Here is a 23,118-nt window from a genome sequence, read left to right on the forward strand (position 1 = left end):
CACTCTTTAAAAATGTACAGTTGGTTGGGTTTTGGTATATTCAGAGTTGTGCAGCCGTCACCATGATCTAATATTAGACCATTTCATCGCCTCAGAAAGAAATTCCCCGTTTCCCCCTCCCTCCATCCCCTGGCAACCACTAATCTACTCTCTGTCTCTATGGGTTTGTTTGTTCTGGACACGTCATAGAAATGGAGTTATAGAATATTTCGTCTTTTATGACTGGCTTTCACGTAGCATATTTTCAAGGTTCATCCATATTGTAGCATGTGTCAATACGTAATTCCTTTTCAAGCCCAGTAATATTCTAGGGCACACGTATACCACATTTTGTTCATCCATTCATCGGTTGATGGTGGCCATTTGGGTTGTTTCTGCTTTTTGACTCTTTTCAATGATGCCACTATGAAGGTTTGTCTACAAGCTTTTGTGTGTACATATGTTTTCAGATAATTTTTGAATAGCTCAACAGTAGTAACTCCATGCTAATTTTTTGAGGAAGTGCCAAGCTTTTTTCCAAAGCATCTACAGTCATGTTACAATTCCACAGGAAACAAATGAGCATTCCAGTATCTCCACATCCTTGCCAACGCTTGTTATTGTCTTTTTTACTTTAGTCATTTTAGGGGGTGTGAAGTCCTGTCTCATGGTTTTCACTGGTATTTTCTAGTGAGTAAAATGGTTGGGCATCTTTTCCTGTACTTATTGGCTATTTGTATATCTTCTTCAAGAAATTACTATTTAAATTTTTGCTGTTTCTAATCCACTCTCTTGTATTTGTATTTTTTGAGTTGTAAAAGATCTTTATAGGTTATGGTTCTAAGGTCCTTATTACATACGTGCTTTGCAGATATTTTCTTCCATTCTGGGGTTATCTGTCTCACTTTCTTGATGGTGTCCTTTGAAGCACAAAAGCTTTGAATTTTTTTTTTTTTTTGGTTGAGCCATCCTGCTACCTGTTGGTAGCTCAGCGGCTGCTCAGCTCGGGCTGGACTCGAACCGCTAGTTGTTCAGAGCTCAAACTCTTGAACGAGCTCTTAACCAACTGAGCCACTCGGCCGGCCCCAAAGCTTTGAATTTTGATGAAGACCAGTTTATCTATTTTGTTATCCTTGTTTGTGCTTTAGCTGTCATATCTAGGAAACTGTTGCCTAACCCAATATTAAAAGATGTACTCCTATATTTCCTTCTAAGTGTCTTTCTACCTAACTTCCAGATAATTGTGTCAAACTGTGAGGGCGTTTGAATCTGGTAATTATTCGTTTGTCCACTTATTCATTCTCTCCATAAACAATTACTAGATGGTTCTATCTACAAGGGACTATTAAAATCTGGGGCTAAGATTATTAACAGAATGCAGCTCCTGGTGCCAAGATTATCGAGCAGGGAATAGAGATGTAAATAGTCATCAGATTATTGCAGAAATCTAAGTTTTGAGCCCTAAAGTCAGCGGGAGGCATAAGGATATCTGACCCAGTGGGGTGATGTCCTCAGAGCCGTGGGGTCTGAATTGAGAACGGAAGGCAAAAAAGCAGTTAGCGAGGCAGCAGTGTGTAGGTGGCCCAGGAGGAGGTGACAGCATGAACAGAAGCCCGCTGGAGGACATGGCTACTCCCTGGAAGTGACACAGGCACTTTCTCAGCACTGGGGTTGAGGAGAGAAGGAAGAAGAGAATAGGTATTTTGTGAAATTGGAGAAACCCTACCCTAGACAGCTTGCATTCTAGTGGAGAGTAGGAGATAGAACTGCAGATGAATACAGAGGTTTCCAATACAAATCGGGCAGCGGGGCAGGGAGCGATTGGGGGAGGGGGCAGGGCACTGGGGATGGAGCGGCCATGGAGGGCTTCCCTGAGGAGGTGGCGCTGGAGTTCATTTCTGAAGGAGGAGTAGGAGCTGGTCAAATCAGGCCTGGGGAGGAGAATGGCTGGAGTGTAGGGCTCAAGGAGGGAGTGGGAAGACATGAGCCTGGAGAGGTGGGCAGGGTGAGACCATCTAGGGCTGGGGTCGGCAAGCTTTTGAGACGGAACGTATCCAAAGAGCCGCATGTGGCTCACAAGCCGCAGTTTGCCGACTCCTGATCTAGGGTCCTGTTAGCTCCATGTGGGAGGCTGCAGTTGATACACTGTGAGATGAGCAAGGGATTGTATGATTATTTTGTAGGGAGCATAGGGTTTACAGGATGGAAGGCAGGAGGGATCAAACTCAGAGACACGGAGAGAAAGGGATGCGAAGTACATTCATGCGATATCACTGAAGATCAGATAGGGCAATAATAGTGAACGTTTATTAGTCCTTACTGCCTGCAGTGCTTCACATATATTTAATCAATCCTACAATCACTAGGCAGTAGGAGCTTTTATTATGAACCCCATTGTATAGATGCAGAAGCGGAGACACACTGATTAAGAAGCTTGTTCAAGGTTACGTCATTAGTTTGGGATAGAACCAAGATAAGAAGCAGCCAGACGGTTTCGCTTCAGAGACCTGGCTTCTAACCATTAGGCTAAGCTGCCTGTGAGGACTTGGGATTGATTGGGTGTGGGCAACGTGGGTGGGGGAGGAGCCCAGGGGATATTCCCATTTCTGGTTTGTGAGGCGGGGTGAATGGTGCACCTCTGAGCCAGGTGGAGAATTCCAGAGGACGGACATGTGTGAAGGGACAAAAGAGAACCAAATAAGCCCCCACATAATATTCCAGGTGTTGTTTTAGGAGCTAGGATACACCATTGAATGACAGACCCAAGTCTCTATGCCCACAGAGCTTCCATCTTTGAGAAGAAAGGGGTACTAAGTACTCCCTAAAGAATTAATAACCTGGTGTGCGGAGGGTTGTCGTTGGGGCTGTCTTGATTCTCAGGGGTGTATGGGATATGAAGGGGCACCATCTGGTTGGCCGTTGGACTGACAAGTTAAAACTCAAGGGGAACATTCTTGTGTCCATGGGGACTCCCAGAAAAGTGGTCTGGACAGTGTTTTCAGATGCTTTCCCCATGGCCACTAAGCGATGCGGCGGACAGGACCCACATTCTCATGATGGGACCAAAGGTGGAGCCTTAGCAGAGCCCCTCCGGGCATTTCAGCTCCGAGAATGAGAGCCGAGCCGCTGCTGGTCAGCTCGCCTTTGATTGCTGAGTTGGTGTCAGCAAACTGCCAGGGTCGCAGTGGTCACCTGGGCTGGAGGCCCCTGTGTCCTCCGATGATGCATTTTCATAGTCTCCTAATGAGGGAGTCCCCTGAGGCCCTCAGACACCTTTGTCAGTGCAAACACGTAGCTTTGCCCTAAAGAGGAGCTGCGTGTCCTTTCAGATTTACATTCCTGTCTGCAGAGATACTTTAAATAGACAGACCAGAGGCGGATCATGGGAGGGGAAGCCTCATGGGGATGCTTTCAGTCCTCTAAGAGTCTGTGTCTCTTGTCCCATGCTTACGCATCTTCTGCTCCGTAACCCCATTCATCTCTGAATTACAACTTCGATCTACTGCCTACTGGGTCCCCCAAACCTCGAACCCCAAACCTGACTCTCTTTCTCTTAGAGAATGAAATTCACAGCTCTTTGGAAGTGACACACACGCTGACCCCACCTGCCATTAAGACTGCCTCTCTTTTTCCCTTTTTATCCTCCCTCTTCCTGGCGTGCTGTAGAGATCCATTCGTATGTCGTTGTATAAGCCATCTAAATAAGATGATTGTTCTTTCACACACGTGCTGTGTGCTTTCTTTCCTCTGTTCCTTTCCTTATTCTTTTATATCCTGCAGAATGCCTTTCTCCGTCCTCCATCTTTTCCCATCCAAAGGGCCAATTTAATGACCACATAGTTCATGGGAACTGCCTAGACTCTCCATTATTGAGAAGTGGTCTCTTCCACCCTCGCCTTTTGGTAGCTTTTGTGCTCTTTCTTNACCTTGGCATAGTTAGGGGGTACCCAGAATTGAATCTCCAGTTCCGGCCAGTGTCCTTGGCTCTGTTCTGGATAAAAATGCAAGCTGACAATTATACAGGCTTATCTTTATCCATTCTCGATACATAAGACTCTGTAGTGGCTCAGGAGGGGACCGTGGTTGTCCCAACACTGAGGGCTAAGTGGACCATCTGTCTTCTCAGTGACTTTCTCACTAAGAGTTTGGATGAAGCGTATCTAAAGCTGTAGCCGACAGTATGAAATGTATCAGATGACCGAGTCAGGATCCAGAAGGTTCGCAGCAGTAGGAACAGTCATGAAAAGCCCCGAGTTCAACTGAACAGAGATCAGTGTAAAGTTGTGTACCCGAATCCAACTGTCAGTGGCATCAACAGAGATGGGAGATATGGCAGACACCCAAGACCTGCCAACCCTGCAAGACATGGGGATTCATCTTTGGTTCAGACCCCGGCCAACCCATCTATTACCAACGCCTCAAGGCTCTTTCTGGGGCATGTTTTTCAGGTCCACCCATTCCTCTCCGTCCCCACTGTGACTGGCGTGTCATATTTTCTCACCTGCACTTGTCCTTCCCTTCTCCCCAGATTTATCCTCTCGAATGCCAAGATGACATTTCGGACAGGCAAATCCGATTTCTTAAAACCTTTCATTAGCTTTTTCTTAAAGAGAATTGAATCTCTTTCCACCTGGGGTCCAATGTCGTTTTCTGCAGTGTTTTCTCTCCGCCTGCCCCCGTTGTGATACTTCCTGCTCCAGCAACGCTGGCCTGCTGGTAGCCTCCCTCCCTCCAAGGTACGGCCTGCATGCCCTTTGTCGTTACGCTGCTCTGTCTGCCCACTTCGGCCCTCCTTCTTCCAATTGGGCAAACTCCTCTAATCCTTTAAGACTTCACATAGGCATCATTTCTTACAGGAAGCCCACTTTTTCTTTCCATCCGGGTTTGGGCCTCACTTTTTCCCTCCCGTAATACCCTGTACGTCTTTCTATCACTAGATTTATTACAGTGTATTTTATTTATTCGATATGTTATGTCTTCTGAGGTAGAATGTGGGGCTTCGGGGGACAGAGACCATGCCTTATTTTTCTGTAATCCCAAATTCTCAGCAAAGTGCTTAACATTCATTATATACCCCATAGATGTTTAACTGTTTAATGACCCTGGGCAACTTCATTAACAAATACCCTAAAGATACACTTGGTCAACTAGTTAACTAACATACCTGGCTCAGAGCCAGTTCCCTTTCGCATTCATGCCGCTATATTGCTGAGTGACTTTCAGCAGGTCATTTTCATTTTAACTGTTTAGACTTTAGTTAGTTCTTATATCAGTTAGCTTTGGCTGCAAACCAGTTCACTCCACACCTTACGTCGTTGAAAGCAACATTGTTTTCTTAGCTTGGCTATTTGTACTGCATCCGGATACCTGGGTGGTTCATTTGCGGCATCCTCTTATGTGCCTGCAAGGTCAGCTGGCGGGTTAGCAAAACATCGGATTCACTGCCCTCCTGGTGTGGAGAGGGAGATTGGGAGAAGTGAGCAACCAATAATCATGATACTATCAGGGATGGGGCTCTGAGTTCCTCCTCAGAGCTCTGTCCAGCTGGCTTCTGGTTTCAGTTGCACATCTCCGGAGGAAGTGGGAATGCCAGACAAAGCGTGGCCAGGTGGGGCTCCACCCACATCCTCTGACTTGAGGCGAGACGCCCGTCCCACGCCACCACAGGTCCTGGCAATTGCTGAGACTCCCTGTGGTGCTGCAGCTCTCACCTGGCGATTGAAAGCAGGCATTTCATCAGCTAAGCGTTGAATTAGATGAGTGGGTCCCTCTCCAATGGAAAAATAAAAAATAAGCCCACTTTTTAGAGAAGAGTATTTGCATGATTACAGATGATCAATTATGCTCTTTCTCCATTATGGGAAATTTGAAGGTCATAAAAGCTTCTGGTGTCACTGTTGGGTATAAATAGTATTGCTGTTGGTTTAGCTACTGATCAAATAATTCCAATAGTTGTTGAAAGTGTAAGAATCCTGTTGTGTATAAACTTTTTTACTCCTGCAGTAACTGTGCCCCACAAAGATGCTCAATTTACAAATAGCAGTACCTTTATCATCAGCCGATGATGGCTTACCACACTTGCATGGAGGCATGGGGATTTGGGAAGAAAGAACATTCTTCGTATGTGTTATGAAAGTCTGCACCCCACATCAGTGACGACTTGCTCTTTTTGGACCAAATAACCGCTTCCGTCCCTCCCATCCATGAAACTCTACAAATGAGAATGATTCTGTGAATTGATAGGCTGGTGATAATGAGTTTCAATGTCAAGACAACAGGACCCATGAAAGATTTTCAGCTTGGAAAGTCCAGCTATAAATGGCTTCATTGCTTCCAAAGCACATTATGTGGATAAGCTAATACATGATTATAAAATACTTTGACAAATGAAGTACCTGCCTAATGTTAATAATAACATAATAGTGGTACAGGATGCTTCTTTTGGCTTTCACTATGAATTACAGTAATTAGATTTATTTTCCAGACAAGGTTTTCAGCAAATGTTCATTTAAGACTTGCTTTGTTACATGAAATCAATTTTACTTCTGCAGTAGCCGGTGACATTGGGCACACTGTATTCTGAAAGATCGTAAAAGAGTGATATGGACAATCAGATACTCTGATGCCAGCACTGAAAATTGCTATGACCTTTTGGAAAGAAATGTCATAATATTATGCCAAGACCGTGACCCTATATGACTACATGACGGGCTCCGTCATCAAAGGATAATCCTAACTACAGAACTGCTTTTGTGAAATATTACTTAAAAGCATAAAAATTGGAATAACGCTTAAAAACAAGAAGACTAAATAAATAGAATGTCCTCTTACAGCAAACCATGTCCTTGGTTGGTTTTTAAAAAAATATGGCATAATGACAAATGATACTTGAGGATACAAAATAAGTGACAACAGAATTCAAAAACATGCATAATGTCATTTCATTATACAAACACATTCACAAATGTGTCGCATGTGTGTAGATACACATATAGTGAAAATACAGGGGGGTGAAAGACGAGCAGAAAATACATTAAAAATGAAATTTTTGCCTGTTGTGGTTGGGGGTGACTTGTTTTTTTGTTTTTTGTTTTTTTTTTAATTTTATAATTCTGCTTAAGAATGAGTGAATGGATTTGAAAAGTAGTCTCTGATTCCTANTGTTGCTGCCTTGTTTCACTTTAGGTATGAGCGCTGTATCTGTGAATGCATTCAAGTCTCCTGGGCCCCCCTTTCAGTCACCAGGACAAATGGGATGCTGAGGAAAGGCCACCAGAATTGGTCCGGTCCTAGCAGTAAGCAGAGGGCACGCGCCAGAGGGGTGGAAAGGCTTTAAAGCAGGGCCAAAGGCACGGACAGGGTGAAGGGGAGCCAGCGAGGGTTGGGAAGCTCCCAGGAGGGAGTCACTGAAACCGCTGGGCCTGAGCGCTGGGAGTTGGGGGGCGTCATGGAACCCAGCAAGAACTGGAAGTGTAGGAGGGCGTCCCTGACAGGAGTGGAGGGGGGCGGGTCTGACCTCTCCTTCCCCCTGCCCTCAGAGTATCCGCTGGGGCCTCCTGTGGACCAAACTCAACCAGAAAGCAGAAGTAATGGGAACCTGGAAACTCAGTCTAGAAAGATCAGCCCCTCAGCACAGAGCATGTTGGAGGAGGTAGCGAGGGAGTACGGAGGAACAAATGAGGACGTCATCCCCGCATCCGTCGAGGCTTTGTGGCCAGTAAGGCAAGCGTGACATCTATAAAGCACAGGGAGGAAGGCTTGATGAGCAGGCCAGTGGTCACAGAATCTGACGTTCAGACCCTTCCTTCCTTTGATGGGAGGAATGTCCGTGTCGCTGTGGCCATCTGTGAGCCACCGCACTGGGAAACTTGAAAACCTGGACTTCATAGCTTCAGAATCGAAAGTTATCGTGGTGAGACCATTTCTGCTCTTCAAGGACAATTCATTCCTGTCCCCTACTCTCCCCACTTGCACCCCTAACCCTTGCCCCGCTCCTGTCATTCACTTCTGCACCCACACAATTTTGGACCACCTGAAACTCTCCTAACAGCATATTCANAAGTTAATGTTGATACTAGTTGTCTTAATCCGTTGGGGCTGCTATAACAAAATACCACAGACTGAGTGGCTTCTAAAAACAGAAATTAATTTCTCACAGTTCTGGACATGGGCAAGGCCGAGGTCATGGCAGCAGCATGGTCTGGTTCTGGTGGGGACCTGCTTCCTGGTTACAGGCTGCTGGCTTTTCTCTGTGTCCTCACATGATGGAAGGAGTGAGGGAGCTCTCTGGAGATTTTTTTATAAGCTCCCTAATCCCTTTCAGAAAGACTCTGCTCTCATGACCTGATCACCTCCCAAAGGTCCCACATCCTGAGAACATCACCTGAGGGGTTAGCATTCAACATAGGAATTTGGGGAAGGTGGGGGGAACCACAAACATTCAGACTGTATATAGTTAACACTTACTGCACACAAGGCACTTTAATAAGGACTTTATATGTATTACCATCACTTAATCCTCCCAATTACCCACTGTAATATTGCTTACTTGCTGTTATTGTTCCTGTTTTGAAGATCAAGAAATTGAGGCCCAGAGAGATGAAGTCACTCAGTTAGGAATTAATGCAGCCAGGGTTTCAACTCAGACACTATGGACAGAGCCCCAACTCTGAACTACTGATGTGGAGTGTGCCATCAGCTGTTTTTACCTTCTTATGGTGACGTTAACGGTGACATAGAAGGAGAGGCAGTGGCTTTCCTTTCCTATTGCTCGAGTGTTTACTGAGCACCCATTATGTGCCAGCCCCTCTGTTGAGCTCTGGGGATGTAGATGAGATGGTGGTTCCTGTCCTCAGGAGTCCCATAGTAGAGACGAGGAGCCAGGTCTTTGAATGTGTAGCAACGCCGCGCTATACATGGTAGACCTGCTTTTCATATGAGGTGCCGAGTGAGCAGAAAAGGGACAAGGCTGGGCTCCAAGAAGATTTCTAGGAGGAGGTGACTTACAAAGGGAATTTTGAAGGATGAACAGGAACTCACAGGATCTCCAAGAAGGGGGAGAATATTCCATGGAGAAGGAACAGCACAAGCAAAGACACAGATGTGTGGAAAGTGTGATGTGTTGGAGCAGATACAAGTAAAATAGCTTGATGTGTTCGGTATTGTCACTCCATGTACAAAATTATGCCACCCCTCTATTGTGGATAAAGATGCAAATTAAGAATTATACAGGCTTGCCTTTATCCATTCTCGATACATAAAACTCTGTTGTGGCTCAGGAGGGGACAGTGGTTGTCCCAACACTGAGGGCTAAGTGGACCATCTGTCTCCTCAGTGATTTTGACAAGCTGCCTCTGACTTAGCCTTCAGGTAAGTCACTGGCCAATCAACAAACACATCATCACCTCCTCAGGCCACCAGTCGTCACTCAGGCATGCTTTTCCCCTGGATATAGATGGCTTAATGGAGGAATTTGCAGTGTTCACACAATGGTCCCAAGGAGAAATTCTGCTGTGCTAATTGCTTCTTTGATTCATGTATTTAGTGTTTTACCCTTGTTTGCCTGTTATGTGTACAGCAAGTTGGCCTTGGATAATAACTGTCTTCAGGTCTTGGCTCATCCATCCGGTTCCATTTGGCTTTGCCTCCCTCACCTTAAACTTGGTTAGCCCAGCCCCCAAGTCATCTTCCTCCAATGCGTGATTCTTCTTATATCGCCTGTTATGAAGATGTTACCACCAACCCAGGACTCTCTGCCACCTTCTGCTGCTTCTGCTCCAGTTTCCCCTTATATCTAAGATCTGTTCTCCTGAAATCCCTCCAGACCTAGCTTCCTTGTTGCCATTCCCTGGAGTGCCTTAACCAGATCCCATTTCATCCCCACACAGTCGGATCTCTTAAATGACTGGTCCACCTGTATCCCCCTTAACTGTCTCCTATCCATCACTCCATCCATTCAGTTCATTTATTAAACTCCTACTGCATTCCAGACCCTGAACTAGACCATGGGGGCTTTCCACCTGAACACAGCTGGCACGACCCTTGAGCTCACAGTCAAGCGAGGATGTAGACACATGAACAGGTGATTGCTACCTAAGGATGGGCACCTGGTGCTGAGATGGCTGTCTGTTAGGAAGGGCCTTGACCTAGCCATGGATAGTCAGGGAACGATTCTAGGAGTGAACATAGCAGACCTCAGAACTGAAGACCCGGTAAGAGATGATCAGATGTTGAATGGGGAGGGTGAAGGATGGAAGAGGATGGAGCAGAGCAGAGGCAAGACCATGATGTGTCTTTAGTCACCCCCGTGTTCCCAGCATCCAGCTCATTGCCTGGCCGATTGTACGCGCTAGGTATTTATTGAAGGAGCAAATGCAAGAGGGTCTGCTGCAGAGCAAACCAAACATGCAAAGGCCCAGGTAGACGGAGAGCATGAGGGCATGGGAAACTGAGCGACGGTCTGTGTTTCTAGAACTTAGAACAGGGCTGAGGAGTGACTGCACAGGAGCCAGTGAGCTAAGAGGCAGGCCATGTTGCTCCCCCATGCCTCACTGATGAAGTCTAGATTGTTTAATTGGGCATCATTGCACTGCTTCCTATGGACTCTCATCTCTCTCCTTCTCTACTCCAGCTGCAGAGTCCCTGCTAACCACTTCCTCTTCCCACCATATTCTCCACACACCCTGTGTTCCGGCCACAGGCTCCTGTATTCTCCTCAGATTGTGGCCTCTCTCCCTTCACCTCCAGTCAAAGTCATTTACCCTTTAAGGCACGGCTTCCCCCCAACTCTTATACATCCTTCTGACCCAGTCAGAATTAGTCCTTCTTTTTCTTTACTCCCACAGAGCTTTGCTGTCTGTTGTCGTCATTATCACATTATATGTTCTAGCTCATGTTTATAGTATTTAATTTTGGATCACCTCTAAATAGGATGAGCTTCTTGAGGTCAGGGGGACCAAGTCATTTTCATCTTTAGATTTCCCAGAGGGGCTCATTCGTGACTATATATATATATATATATATATATATATATATATATATATATATATNTGGCCGGCCCTGGGGATGACTTGTTTTTGTTTTCTCTTTACACCTCTTTTTGGTCATCTCATTATGCAGCCTCTATGGTGAAGAAAAAGGTGGATGAAAAAAAATACATTCAAACTCTATGAGAGCAAAGGCTTATCTAATAGAAAATAGCACCATACGTGTCTTTGTTGCCTAGATGGAAAGATGTTTAAAGAAAACTTGGGGAGTACCCGCAACTCCAATTCCAACTACAAGGAAACTGGGAGATAGAGCTGTTCTTCACGGAAACTGAGCTTTTAGTGATCAGAGAAAGAAAATATTTATTCAGTAACATAAGTGTTTACCTCTTGGGCAGGAAGGTGGGCCAGTTTATAAAACTTTAACGTTTGTTTTCTGGGATGATTTACTTCCTGTCAGGCTCTCCAGCCCTGTTGGCAGGAAGAGGCTGGGTGATCTCCCTCGCTTTGCATATCAAGGAGCTGGGTTGTTTTTTTTCTCTTGTTTTGGTTTGCGTTTGTTTTTAACTTCACGGGTGACCCTGAAGACCATGAGGATAAAACAGCACATTTGTGACTGGTATCTGCCCGTTTTTGTCTTATTGCTTATTCAGGCTTGCACTTACTATAGAGGCAGTTTCCAGATTGGGAAGGGAGGAACCTAGGATGTGAATGAGGTTATGATCTGGTTTTGCCACTTAGGAGCTGGGTGACCCTAGCCACATCACTGTAGTTTTTGGAGCTTCCGCTCCTTCCGCAACCTGTGGTAGAGCCCTGTTTTGAATATCAAAAGACATGATTTATGTGAAACATCTGCATTTTATTTATCCAACAAATAAGAATGGAGGTCTCTGCATAGAGCTCTGTTCTGAGTGTTTTTCAGATATTGCTGCATTTCATGCTCATGTGCCACCTTGAGGTGGGTGCTGTGTGATTATCCCCATTTTACAGATGATGCCACTGAGGATCACGAAGTTCAGCCAGGGCTGAAGGTCACAGAGAGAGGATGGGCGGGGCCGGGTTTGAACCGAGTCAGTCTAGCTTCAGGGTCGGAGCTCTTCACCAGAAAAAAATAGTTACCATTTTGAGTATCGTTATTCTTTTCTTTTTGATCATCATTTTGGGTGACCATGTTGACAGTGGTATCGTTGTGATTCTCCATAATTATCTTCATCCTCCTAGGCATGTATTTTTGGGGTGCTGCGTATAAAATAAATGGAGGTTTTCAAGCCTGGAAATTAGTATTTGAATAAGACTTAAAAAGATAGCATGGAAAAGAAAGGAAAATGGTTACTACACGAGGGCATGAATATGTTAATTAACTTGATTATGGCGACTGTTTCGTAACTGTACATACATAAAAACATCACCTGAAATGTTTATGATATATACAATATTTGTCAGTTACACCTCAGTAAAGGTGAAAACAAGAGAAAACATCATGAACAGGTAGTGTCTTTGAACAGGTGAGAGCCAGCTATTCTGTTTAGTCATGTACGTGTGTGTGAACCCAGAGAGAACTAATTCGTATAGGTCAGATGCTGAGCATCACATAGGCCGTTGTATTTGACCTTCATCTTCACCTGGCCCAGTATATGCCATTATCCTGACAAATGGATGAGGTAACTGAGGCTTTGAGAGGTTAAATAGCTTGAGTAAGAGATGCTCCTAGGATTCTAGCCTTGGATCTGCAAACCCTAGAATCCATGCTGCTTTTTACTACATCTGGAGGTTTTTTGGCTTTTCTGGAAAGTGGCTCTATTCTTCTCCAGTGGAGAGCTCTTTTGACATGAGACTGACTTGTCCTTGAATCTTCCCACATCCTCCAGGCCTGCTGTCCTCCCTCTAACCAAGATCTCACACTGAAAAATCCTCATTCTGGCGGCCGTGTGTTTCTGTAATGAGTTCCATCCAATCTCTGAGAGTAACAGATTCACTGAGCATTCAAGTTGCTGTCACAGCCTCTTTCTTTTTCTAAAATTGCAATTCCATTCCAAACTTAATAATTAAGGATTATTGCAGCTCAGATGTCCTTGTATATTTTAATAAAAACAGACCCTGCATTGCCTTGGAGGGGCTGTGGCATATTCCAGACAAAATAGGAAAGGAAAAGCAAGGAGGATGCCGAGGTTTAATCATTTTTGCCTCTTTGCATTACCATATTTATTGCATCCCAACCTGGAACAGGGGAGCAGTTAAGGCAACCAGAGGCAGCAGGAGCAGTGCTCATTACGAGCCGAGTCTGCAGGCTCTGCCGAAGAGGAGGCATGCGCTTGCTTCCTTCTATGTCATAAAAGCGTGGTCTTGTCTGTCTGTAGAACAGGCCCGATGCCTGCGGCAATGTCTGTGTGTTCGAATCCAGGCAGGCTTGGTGGAACCCGTTGGATATTAAGATGTAGACCCAAGGCAGGAAACGCCTGTTCTCATGGGCTTTAAAGCCGTGCTCCCACAACGCATCTATAACTGGTGACAGGTATAAAAGAGTTCTTTCGAAGTTGCCCAGATGTAAAGTTAAATACTGTTGAATCCTAGATTGAGAAAACGGATCCCTTTCTGATTCTTGGGAATGAGCCCTTATTATCTTTCGTGGCTGAATCTCACTTTGGTGTATATATGTCCTTAACATCTGTCAAACGCTTGCTAATCTCCCTCTGAGCCAAAGAGAACAGGATGGAGAATCGCAGCCTTTGGCTGGTTTTGGGTTTTGCAGGGCCCTATCATTAAAACAATTTTTTTTACCCTTTTCAGTTAGGAACCAAATGCAAAATAAGTCTCAGAAGTCGCACTGTAGAGAATGAAATGTCACCATTGTTGCTCTTAGTCCTGAATTCTGGGGGGGGGGGGGGTTCTTTCAAACAGGCACAGCCAGGCTCTCTATTTTTGTTCCTGTGAATTGGGTTTACCTTCCGGTGAGAGGCCAACCTGGACAATTGCTGTCCTTTGTCACACGGACAACCCCTTTACTGTGTAACACAGCTCCCTGAGAAAGACGCCTGGAAACCGCTGAGCAGACCAGGCCCAGTTCCCTCTCCCAAAGTCAGGGGTCAGATTGTCACTCCCCGCCTCAGGNGTATTGGATGAAACGAAAGAGATTGGAAAATTATGTAAAATGTTTGAGAATGTGCACGCCTGTGCTTACATTTAATGGGCCCATTTTTAAAAGTCCCTGAACCCTGACGCCAAAACGTTTGATATCTCCGAGGCCTCGCGTTTAAATATTTGTGATTCCGCGGAGCCTGATTCAGTGTGCTTTTTTCCATTCTTGTCCCCTTCCTGGTTGTGTCTTTTTTTTCCTATTCATTTCCTGTTCTTCGTGATTTACATCGTGACAGTTCCAGCCGCATTACAGCCATTCATCCTGAGTCTTTCAGAGACATTAGTTTACAGAGAAACGAATGCGTGCATAAATTAGACCGAGAGAACGTAACATTGGTTCTCCGTGGGATTTGAGGTTCTCTCAACCCCCTTTCATCTTCCCAGAAACAGGGTTTCTGACAGAAGCCCTCTTGACCTTCTGGGTGGGATAATTCTTGGTTGGGGGGCTGCCCTGTGCTCTGTAGGGTGTTGAGCAGCACCCCTGGCCTCTACCCACTAGATGCCAGTGCCCTGCACACCCCCAGAAGCGACAACCAAAAAAGACTGCAGACATTGTCAAAATGTTGTGGGAGGGACATGGGGGTGACTTACCTCCTGTAGAGAACCATTGCCTCCAGCAGAGTATTGTCAGATCCTGGGTCTCAGAGATTGTGAGTTAACTGGTCTGAGATGGGGATGGGACACAGGGGAACATTTTTCAAATCTTTTGCATGTTTCTGATGTACCGCCAGGCTTCAGAATCTCTGTTTAGAATTTGCATGCCGCCTCTCTAAGCCTGCGTTTCCCCACGTACGTACTCTGCGCCGCCTTCAGGATGTGGGTCACGCCCTTTATGTTACAGCAAGTCCCCCGACACTGCAGCTTTCCCAGAGTCACTCCAGGTTAAAGGATGGAGCCAGGGTTCATTCATTCACGCCTGGGGCCCATGCTCTTGACTGCATAGATGAGATGACCCATCAGGCTCCCTTCCATTCTGCCATGGTTCAGTTCTTAGAATGTTATCCCAGCTGTGGCCCATAGGTGTTTATTGGTTCCTTTGCCATGTTACCAGGTTGACTGTAACCTGAGACATCTTGTGAAAAGCCATCCCTTCTCAGCCTGAGATCCCTGATTGCCAGTTCATCTTTCAGGGCGTGTTTCTTCTCTCTTGTTACCAAATGTCCCTGTCTCCCAGCTTGGGGGCAGAGGACTCACGGTTTGCCTATTTGAGCCACTTCCGTATCTCTTGCCCCCAAAATGTAATTGAAAAGAGCCTTAATGGTTTCCAAATGATGATAGCTCCACAAACCAATTAAAAAGGCCTTAATAAAACTGTCTTGAGTTATTTTGCATAGCTGCAGCCTGTGCCCTTTGTTTTCTAATGATTCCAACAAGAAATAAGGGTGGTTTTTCTTTTTCACGGGGTCGGAAGCACCAGGAAGGCCCTCTTCCATCTGTCTAACTGTTAGCCTTGTTTTTGTTTGCTTCCCAGACAATCCACGTGGCCATTGTCTGTGCCGGATATAACGCCAGCCGGGATGTCGTCACCTTGGTCAAGTCTGTCCTGTTTCACAGGTAAGCTCGACTGTTGTACCCTGCTGGCTTGTGCGTGTGTGACTGTCTGCCTGCGTGTTTCTGGGGGGAAGGGTTAAAGAAGAGCACCATTTCTCATCAGTCATTTAAGCTGCCACCAAAATGGAGTTTTTGATGAAAATGNCCCAAACATGGGACTACCCTACCAATTAAACTTCTGTTGACCCACCCCAAATCAGTCTCAATATATTTTCCGTGAAATATTTGGGTTTCAGGTTTCTCAGGTTATGATATGCTTTGTAACACAAGCAAGTCAGCCCCTAAGCAGGCCAGGGATGTGCAGGACGGGGAGTGCCGATGGGTCACTCATCCCTTGTCCTCTTATTGGCCTTGACTCTGGAGGAGGCACTCGGGGTTGCCCCTGGAGGTTTGGCCCATCCTGGCCTCACACTGGGCCCCGTAGCCCCTGCAATTCTCCCTGCCGCTGGCAGAGGCTCTGATGGCTTTGGCTTCCATTATAGTCAGGAGGCGTCTCCTCTTTCCTGCAGGGTTGAAATAGCTGCCTTTTGGGTCTGTGGCTCAGTATTTATAGCAAATAGATAGAATTCGATCGGTGGTTTCCCAAGAGAATAGAGGTGCCCCAGAGCCTTATACAGTGATTTTAAATGTCACATTAGTGATACATTTTTTAAAATGTCTAATAGTTAAAGATGTGTGTTATTGAGACAGGATAGTGTGGGTTTTAATGGCAGGACTGAATTCAACCCCTTGGCCACTGGCTGGCTGAGCCATGGGAACTTGGCTGGTATGTAACTACTCTCTGTATCACTTTCTTTGTCTTGGATTTTAGAGAACCCTGGATCTTAGGAAAGTGCTGTATAGAAATTCTAAGTCCTTCCTTCTATAGTGGAGTCACTGAGGATCAGAGAGGTTAAGTAACTTGCCCAAGGCCCCCCAGGCAGAGCTGGGGTTGCCATCCAGCTCTCTGGATTTCCAGGGCTTCGTTCGTTGCACACCGTGGAAGCCTGCATCCTGTGTTTTCTTTCCTTTGATGTTTCCTCCCCATGAAAGACTCGTAAATTCCAAGGCCTGGGAGCGAGATGGTAGCTGGAGGGTGAGTGCTACCTTTGCTTATTTTGTATACACAAGTGCAGGAGGACATGGCGCTCTCCATAGGAGAGGTACTGGAAAGAGATTCTGGGAGCACCCCTCCTGGTACCCTCTCCACATAATCGCAGCTAACGTCTGCGGCGTTTTTTACTGAAGACCCTCCTTAAGTGCTTTAGATAAAGCAGTGCTTCTCAAAGTGTGGTCCCTGGACCCACATCACCAACATCACCTGGATGCAGGTAATCCTCAAGCTCCCTCTCCAAATCTCCTCCAATCAAGAGCTGTGGGGGCGGGGCCCAGCACTCCTTTAACAAGCCCTCCAGGCATTCAGATGCACGTGCAAGTTTGAGAACCGCTTACTCTGGGTCCTTGGCGACCCCTTGAGGGTAAGTAGCAGCATGTCCCCACGACACAGATGAGGAATGTCTGTGCATGCAGGGACCGTGAACAAGCACCCGTTCACGAGGTGCCCCTTCCTGCGCTCACTTGTCTGGGCCTCACCACAGCCCAGTGGGGAGCCCATTTTTATTCTCATTTTACAGACCAGCCGGTGAGGCTNTATATATATATATATATACTTTTTTTTTTTACTAGCACAATAGTATTTATGATAGTAGCTTTTCTGAATTGAACTATTGCTTTGTTCCCGGGAGTCTCTCAAGAAGGCATATCTGCTATTTATTGATAGCCTAACAATGTCTGTTACTGATCTGCATTATATATTGCACTTATTTCATTTCATCAGGCTAGCCTGATGACGAGATTATCTTCCACATTTTACAGAATGAAATAGTGCAGAGGTACATACGACATGCTCAAAGTCCCCACTTATAAATGCCAGCACTGGGATTGGAACCCATTTCCGATGCAATCCAGAAGCTTTGCCCTTGTGTAATGCTGGTTAGTATTTGGGGTGCTGCCTCAGTAAGAGCTAGTCGATGGAGGTGGAATGAATAAAAGCTATAGAGGTATTAAAGTGAGGGCAAACGGATATTCAGGGATGGGAGCTTCCCATGACTCCATCTTGGATGGGTGGTTTTCTTCTGGAGAGGAACGAACCGAAAACAGCGCCTTAGTACTGTGCCGTGGGAGGAGGGTCTTGCCAGCTCCATGCAGCCAGTCTAACCACTCCCGTCGATTTGCTTCTGCGCTAATGGCTATGCTCCTAGGTGATAGAAATAAAGGGTTGGTCAAATTGTTATGCACACTCTAGTTCAGATTTTTGGAAACACAGGTGTCTTCATAGCAGGTGTGCTGGTTCGCTTGAATCGAGTGTCACCAGCGATTTTGTCCTCCCTGGCCCTTGGTTGTCACCTCCATGAAATGTTGAGGTTGGGTGAGATGCCTCCTCTCCTTTTCAGCTCTGCCGTCCTCACCAGTAAGCACTGATTGGGTAACCTGCCTGATTTACTGTCACCATTGCTGTGAGAAGCCGGCCACACATTACGAATTGGCAGGCGTATGTTTTGTGGCTGGAATTCTAACGGCCTTCATGCTCCCTCCTGACTCGACTTCCTCTCACTTCCCGCAGGCGGAACCCTCTGCACTTTCACCTCATTGCTGACTCCATTGCAGAGCAGATCCTGGCCACGCTCTTCCAGACGTGGATGGTGCCGGCCGTGCGCGTGGACTTCTACAACGCAGATGAGCTCAAGGTACGGCAGAAGGAAGGTCTCGAGCCGGAAGCTTTTCTGGTTTGTAGACCTCAGCAAGGGCAGAAATCTAAGCTCCCAGCTGGATATGCGCAGGGCATAATTGGTGTTATTTGCCATCCGAATCTGACTATTATGGAAAGCTTTAAAGTGACCTGTTCTGTAGCACAGAATGTATGATGGTCTGTGCAGTTCTGGCTGCCAAGGCTTTCTGTAGAGCCTGGAGGCCATTGGCCTGGTCCCTACCTGAAAGCGGTCTGTGATACTATTATCTAGAGAATTCTGTTGCCCCATGAGACAAATGCTGATCTCAGAGACCAATGGACCTGGGGTGAACTCATGCATTGCCGTTTACTGGTCATAGGACAAAGCAAATAACCTATACCTTTGCTGGGACTGCTTTCTCGCCAGTAGAAAGGTGATTTTAATGTCAACCTCATGAGGTCCCTAAGAGGCTCAAATGAGAGAGTATATGTCAGTGTGTTTTAAAAGATTATGCTGAGTAAATATTATGAATTATGCTGGGCTGGAGGGTTTCTACCAAATGAGACCCGTTTGGTCACATCACTCCTTTGGTTAAAGTCTTTCTGTTGTGTCACTACGCTTATCTCCAGATGGGGAGTCCCAGTCTGATTAAGAAGTCCTGCACGCCTGGCTCTTGACTCCCTTGTCATTCCTGCAAGCTGACTGTTACTTAGCTCTGAGAAACCACTCCTGGTTCCCTCCGCCCTCTCCCTTGTGTTGGAGCGTTTGCTTACGCTGCTCCTTCTGTCTGACATGCCCTTCCACCTACCTTGTCACAACTCTTACTCACCCTTCAGAGCTCAGCTGCGTTGCCACCTCGTCTGAGAACCTTTCCCGATTTCCCCAGAAAGGAGGAAGATATTTTTCTCTTTCTTTGTCTGTCGACTGTTTTACTTGAGAACCTTCTTAATGGGGGAGGGGCAGGGGGCACGTGGTAGCCTTTCCTGTGTTTCCGTCACATAGCTGTTACCCTGTAATGCCTATGGATTTAACAAATTGCTGTTATTAGAGGCTCATGTAACTTTTCAGAAATACGTGATGCTCTCTCTCCAGTCACCTTGGGAAGGCGGACTGAACACCTAGGCATGAGGCTGATTCTAGCAAAATGGCTTGTTCCCAAACCTCATACAGCCATTATCTTTTCATTTCAGAGCCATAACGTTTTAAATAGATCACAGAGATGCCGGCCAGAGTTTCTGATTTCCCCATATTTCAGGCTCCGAGCTTGATGGAGATACTCAGAATTTAGCATTTGGGGATTGTCGTGGTAATTTGTGTGCCATTCCAGCCTATTCTGAGCAAAAATTGATTAACACTCTTAAAAAGGGAAAAACAAAATTTAGCAAATTGCCGCACTAATTAAGGTGAAAGCAAGCCACTCTGTCTCCCAGGGTCTCAGCACCGACTCCGTGGGGAAAAGCAGCGGAAGGGGAGGGGCCACATCTGGCGGAGAAGGATGCTTCTGCTCCCTCCTCCACTGTTCTCCTTTCCCCTGACAATCCTGCCCTTTACCAGCTTGTACCCTCTACTTTTTAAGAAAAAACACAGAGCGGCAGAAGAAACCCCAATTTATGTCCTGGCTTGCCACTGAAGGACCTATCTGATCTGGGCTCTGAGCCCCGGCTTGATCAGGGGTCAAATGGGTGGGTCGGTGCCAGCCGCCAGGGAAGGGTCCCGGTAAGATAACTCATGTAAAGGCCCCACAGTGCCTGGAAAGTAGCAGCGGCTTGAAAATGTGCCACGTACGTGTGCAGCCAAAGCAACAGGGCGTGAAAGTGCCCCTGATTGCGTGGCCTATTAGGAAATCACGGACAGTTGGGAGGCTTGAGGAGTGAGGCACCAAAGTGCCGTTATCTGCTCCTGGGGGCCCCAGGGGGTCTTGAAGGAAAGCGGAGTGGGATTGGCGTTCTGACTCATGCCCCTTTAATCTAGGTGGACCTGCTGTTTATTCTTTTACGTACTGGGTTTTTATCCACTTGAATGGAAGGATCTGTGGCTTAAGAAATTAGAATTTAAAAAAAAACAAAAAAAAAACAATCTGATGTGTTCTGAAGGATATTGTCTCCAGTGTCCTGTCCTATAGCCTGACTTCCGCTACTGACTACCATGCAAGGTCCCCAGCACCTGCGTTTGGTTTCCCCACCAATGAAACACCTATCTCCCACCGTCCTGAATCCCATGAGGCTGTTATTAGAATCCAGGAAGGACAGTGAGTACGAAGGCATTTTGTAAAACATCATTGATATTAATTGATATTAACTGTAATAATTTATATGTAATCCTGCTCAACAACTCCCAAACCACGACCTGTCCGCTCTTCCTAACCAGACCTCTCCTGGCTCGTAGCTCCACAGTCTGTGTCGTCCATAGTGGCTCAGCCAGAACCAAGCATTCGTCTGTGATCGGTCCCTTCCCTTCCCCTGCATCAGACCACTCCACATCCTGGCTTGTCACCATCTCCCCTGCCAGCCTCCTGGTCCAAGCATTGTGACCTCTCCCCAGCACAGCGCAACGTTTCCCGGTGCCCATCCCTTCCCTTCTGCTCTGCTTCTCCTCCCCCAAATCTATAGCAGGACTCAGGAGCGTGAGTCAGCTTTCCCCAGAGCAAGCCCAACCAACGCCATCCCCTTTCCGCGGCATAAGACCGTGAGTGGTCCTTAACTGAGCCACAGCCTCCTGCGCAGTCGGGCTCCTGCCGGCCTCCAGCGCCATCTCGCACCACTAGCTCCATAGCTCACTCGCTAGACCATCACGTTTGCTCTGCGCCTTCGCTCCCACCAGCATCATTCTATCTGCTACACTCTTTTCCCTAACCTGCCTTCTCTCCCCCGTGGCTAATAAGTTCCAAGTTCTTTCGCTCAAGCCGCATTGATAGGCGTAGCTGCTTTAGTTGCGCTTCACTTTAGTGCACTTTGTAAATGTTGTGGTTTTGGGTTTTTTTTTTTACAAATTGAAGGCAAGACCCTACACCCGCAAAAACATCACAGCTCGCTTGATGGTGTTACTTGTTTGATTGCCGTGCTCTGGAACCAATCCCACAGTCACCTCTGAGATATGCTTTTACTCAGGGAAGCCTTCCCTGCTTTCATCATCTCATCAGGATTCCTTTGTTATATGTCCTCACAGGCTCACATTCATTTCTTCAGTAAACTCATTGCAGAGTGTAACCTTTGATGCCTTTGTGTGGTGAGCTGGTGAACATCTGTCTCTCCCCTGGACAGGAGGCTCCGAAAGGGCCGGTCCTATGTCTGTTTTTTATCACCCTCGGATCCTCACGCCCAGTGTGATGCCCGGCTTATGAAAATGTTAGCTAAATGAATGATACAGTAATCTCAGAGCTGCGTCCCCAAGAGTAATAAAGTCCTCAGGAAGGGGTTTCTTTATCACTGTCACGGCTCCCCACTTTCCTGAGTCCTGTTGTGCCAGTGACCCTGCAGTGGCATAAATGAGGCAGCTCCATCTGTTCCTCTGGCTTAAAGTCCCCAGAGCAGGTCTGGGACGTGAATGTCTTTCCATAACAGGTACACCAGGAAGAGAGCTCATTAAAATATTACCCATTCGTGTTTTGACGTTGGAGGAGGAGGGAGAACAGGCGAGGAAAGGGCAGACGCTGGGCTCTGCAGTTGCTTTCAGGAAGCGTGTTGGTCGGGAGCCTCAGCAGACACACATCATGGCCCCCCCAGTACAGCTCCGAGGAGTCACTTTGTGCAGCTGTTGGGAATGGCATTTCTCAGAATTACTCCTGTGAGCACTTTATTGTATCTGTGAGTGCTGGAGAATGGAGTAATAGGGAAAAGGAAATTGATGAGGGATTGGTGCAGGATTCAGAACGAACTAGCGGGGGATTCGCGGTGGACTGGTACACGTCTCTGCGTAATGACCAGTTAGTGCGGATTTGCAAACAGTGATTGCTCAGCCTGCATCGCTCGGCGGCCTATGACATGGTCCTTGGCCTTCCTCACGTGGCCGCAGCTCGTTCATGTCCGGCCTGCAAGTCCCCATATCAATAGGCCACCAGAACGGAGGCCACCTTTGCGCCACAGACTCCACTCAGACATGCAGCTCCCGCCATCGGAGGAGGAAAAAGGGGGCTTGTTTTTTGTGTAGAGCTTTGTAGATGGCCACAGGCGGTCACTGACTTCTCACGACAGCCTCGTCGGGTAGAAGAAGTTTTATGATCTCCATCTCACAGATGATTTATAAATGGAAGCCCGGAGCTAGAGGGTATTTGCCTAAGATCAGGCAGCTAGTAAATGACGAGGCTGTTGTTTGACTTTTTCCTTTACGAGTGAAACGGTGGGAGATACGGGATTGTGTAATTCAGTGGACACGGATATGGAATGGAGGGAGACAAGGGCTGCCACCACTGGGGAATCTAGTTGCCACTGCCTTTGAGTGGCACTTGAACTCCGAATTCCTGTTTTCAGGGACGTTAGAGCCCATAGGCTGTGGTGTAACATCTCTTATTTATGAGAGACTTTGTTTTATTTCATGCTGTTCTCTCCTGGAATGCTCACAACAGTCCTATGGAGCTGGTCCTATTATCATTCCCATTATACAGATAAGGAAACTGAGGATGACGGAGGTTAAATAACCCAAAACCCACGTGCACAGCTAGGGCACGGCAGAGCCACTACTAAAACCCAAAACTATGTGACTCCACAGTTTATGGTCTTTCCCCTATATTTCCTTCCCTGGGGCCTGTTTTTTTTTTTTTTTTT

The 23,118-nt window shown here is 46.6% G+C and overlaps 1 protein-coding gene across 1 annotated transcript in view; it reads left to right on the top strand.

Annotated features, from left to right (window-relative positions):
* LARGE1 (LARGE xylosyl- and glucuronyltransferase 1) overlaps positions 1–23,118 on the top strand; it is a 491,262-nt gene that overhangs the window by 221,907 nt on the left and 246,237 nt on the right. Inside the window, exons 4-5 of the mRNA XM_019642580.1 lie at positions 15,571–15,653; positions 18,253–18,376. Coding sequence (XP_019498125.1) covers positions 15,571–15,653; positions 18,253–18,376 — 207 coding nt within the window. The remainder of the gene's footprint in view (positions 1–15,570; positions 15,654–18,252; positions 18,377–23,118) is intronic.

The sequence above is a fragment of the Hipposideros armiger genome, unplaced genomic scaffold, assembly GCF_001890085.2.
Source record: "Hipposideros armiger isolate ML-2016 unplaced genomic scaffold, ASM189008v1 scaffold_71, whole genome shotgun sequence".
Taxonomy (NCBI): Eukaryota; Metazoa; Chordata; class Mammalia; order Chiroptera; family Hipposideridae; genus Hipposideros; species Hipposideros armiger.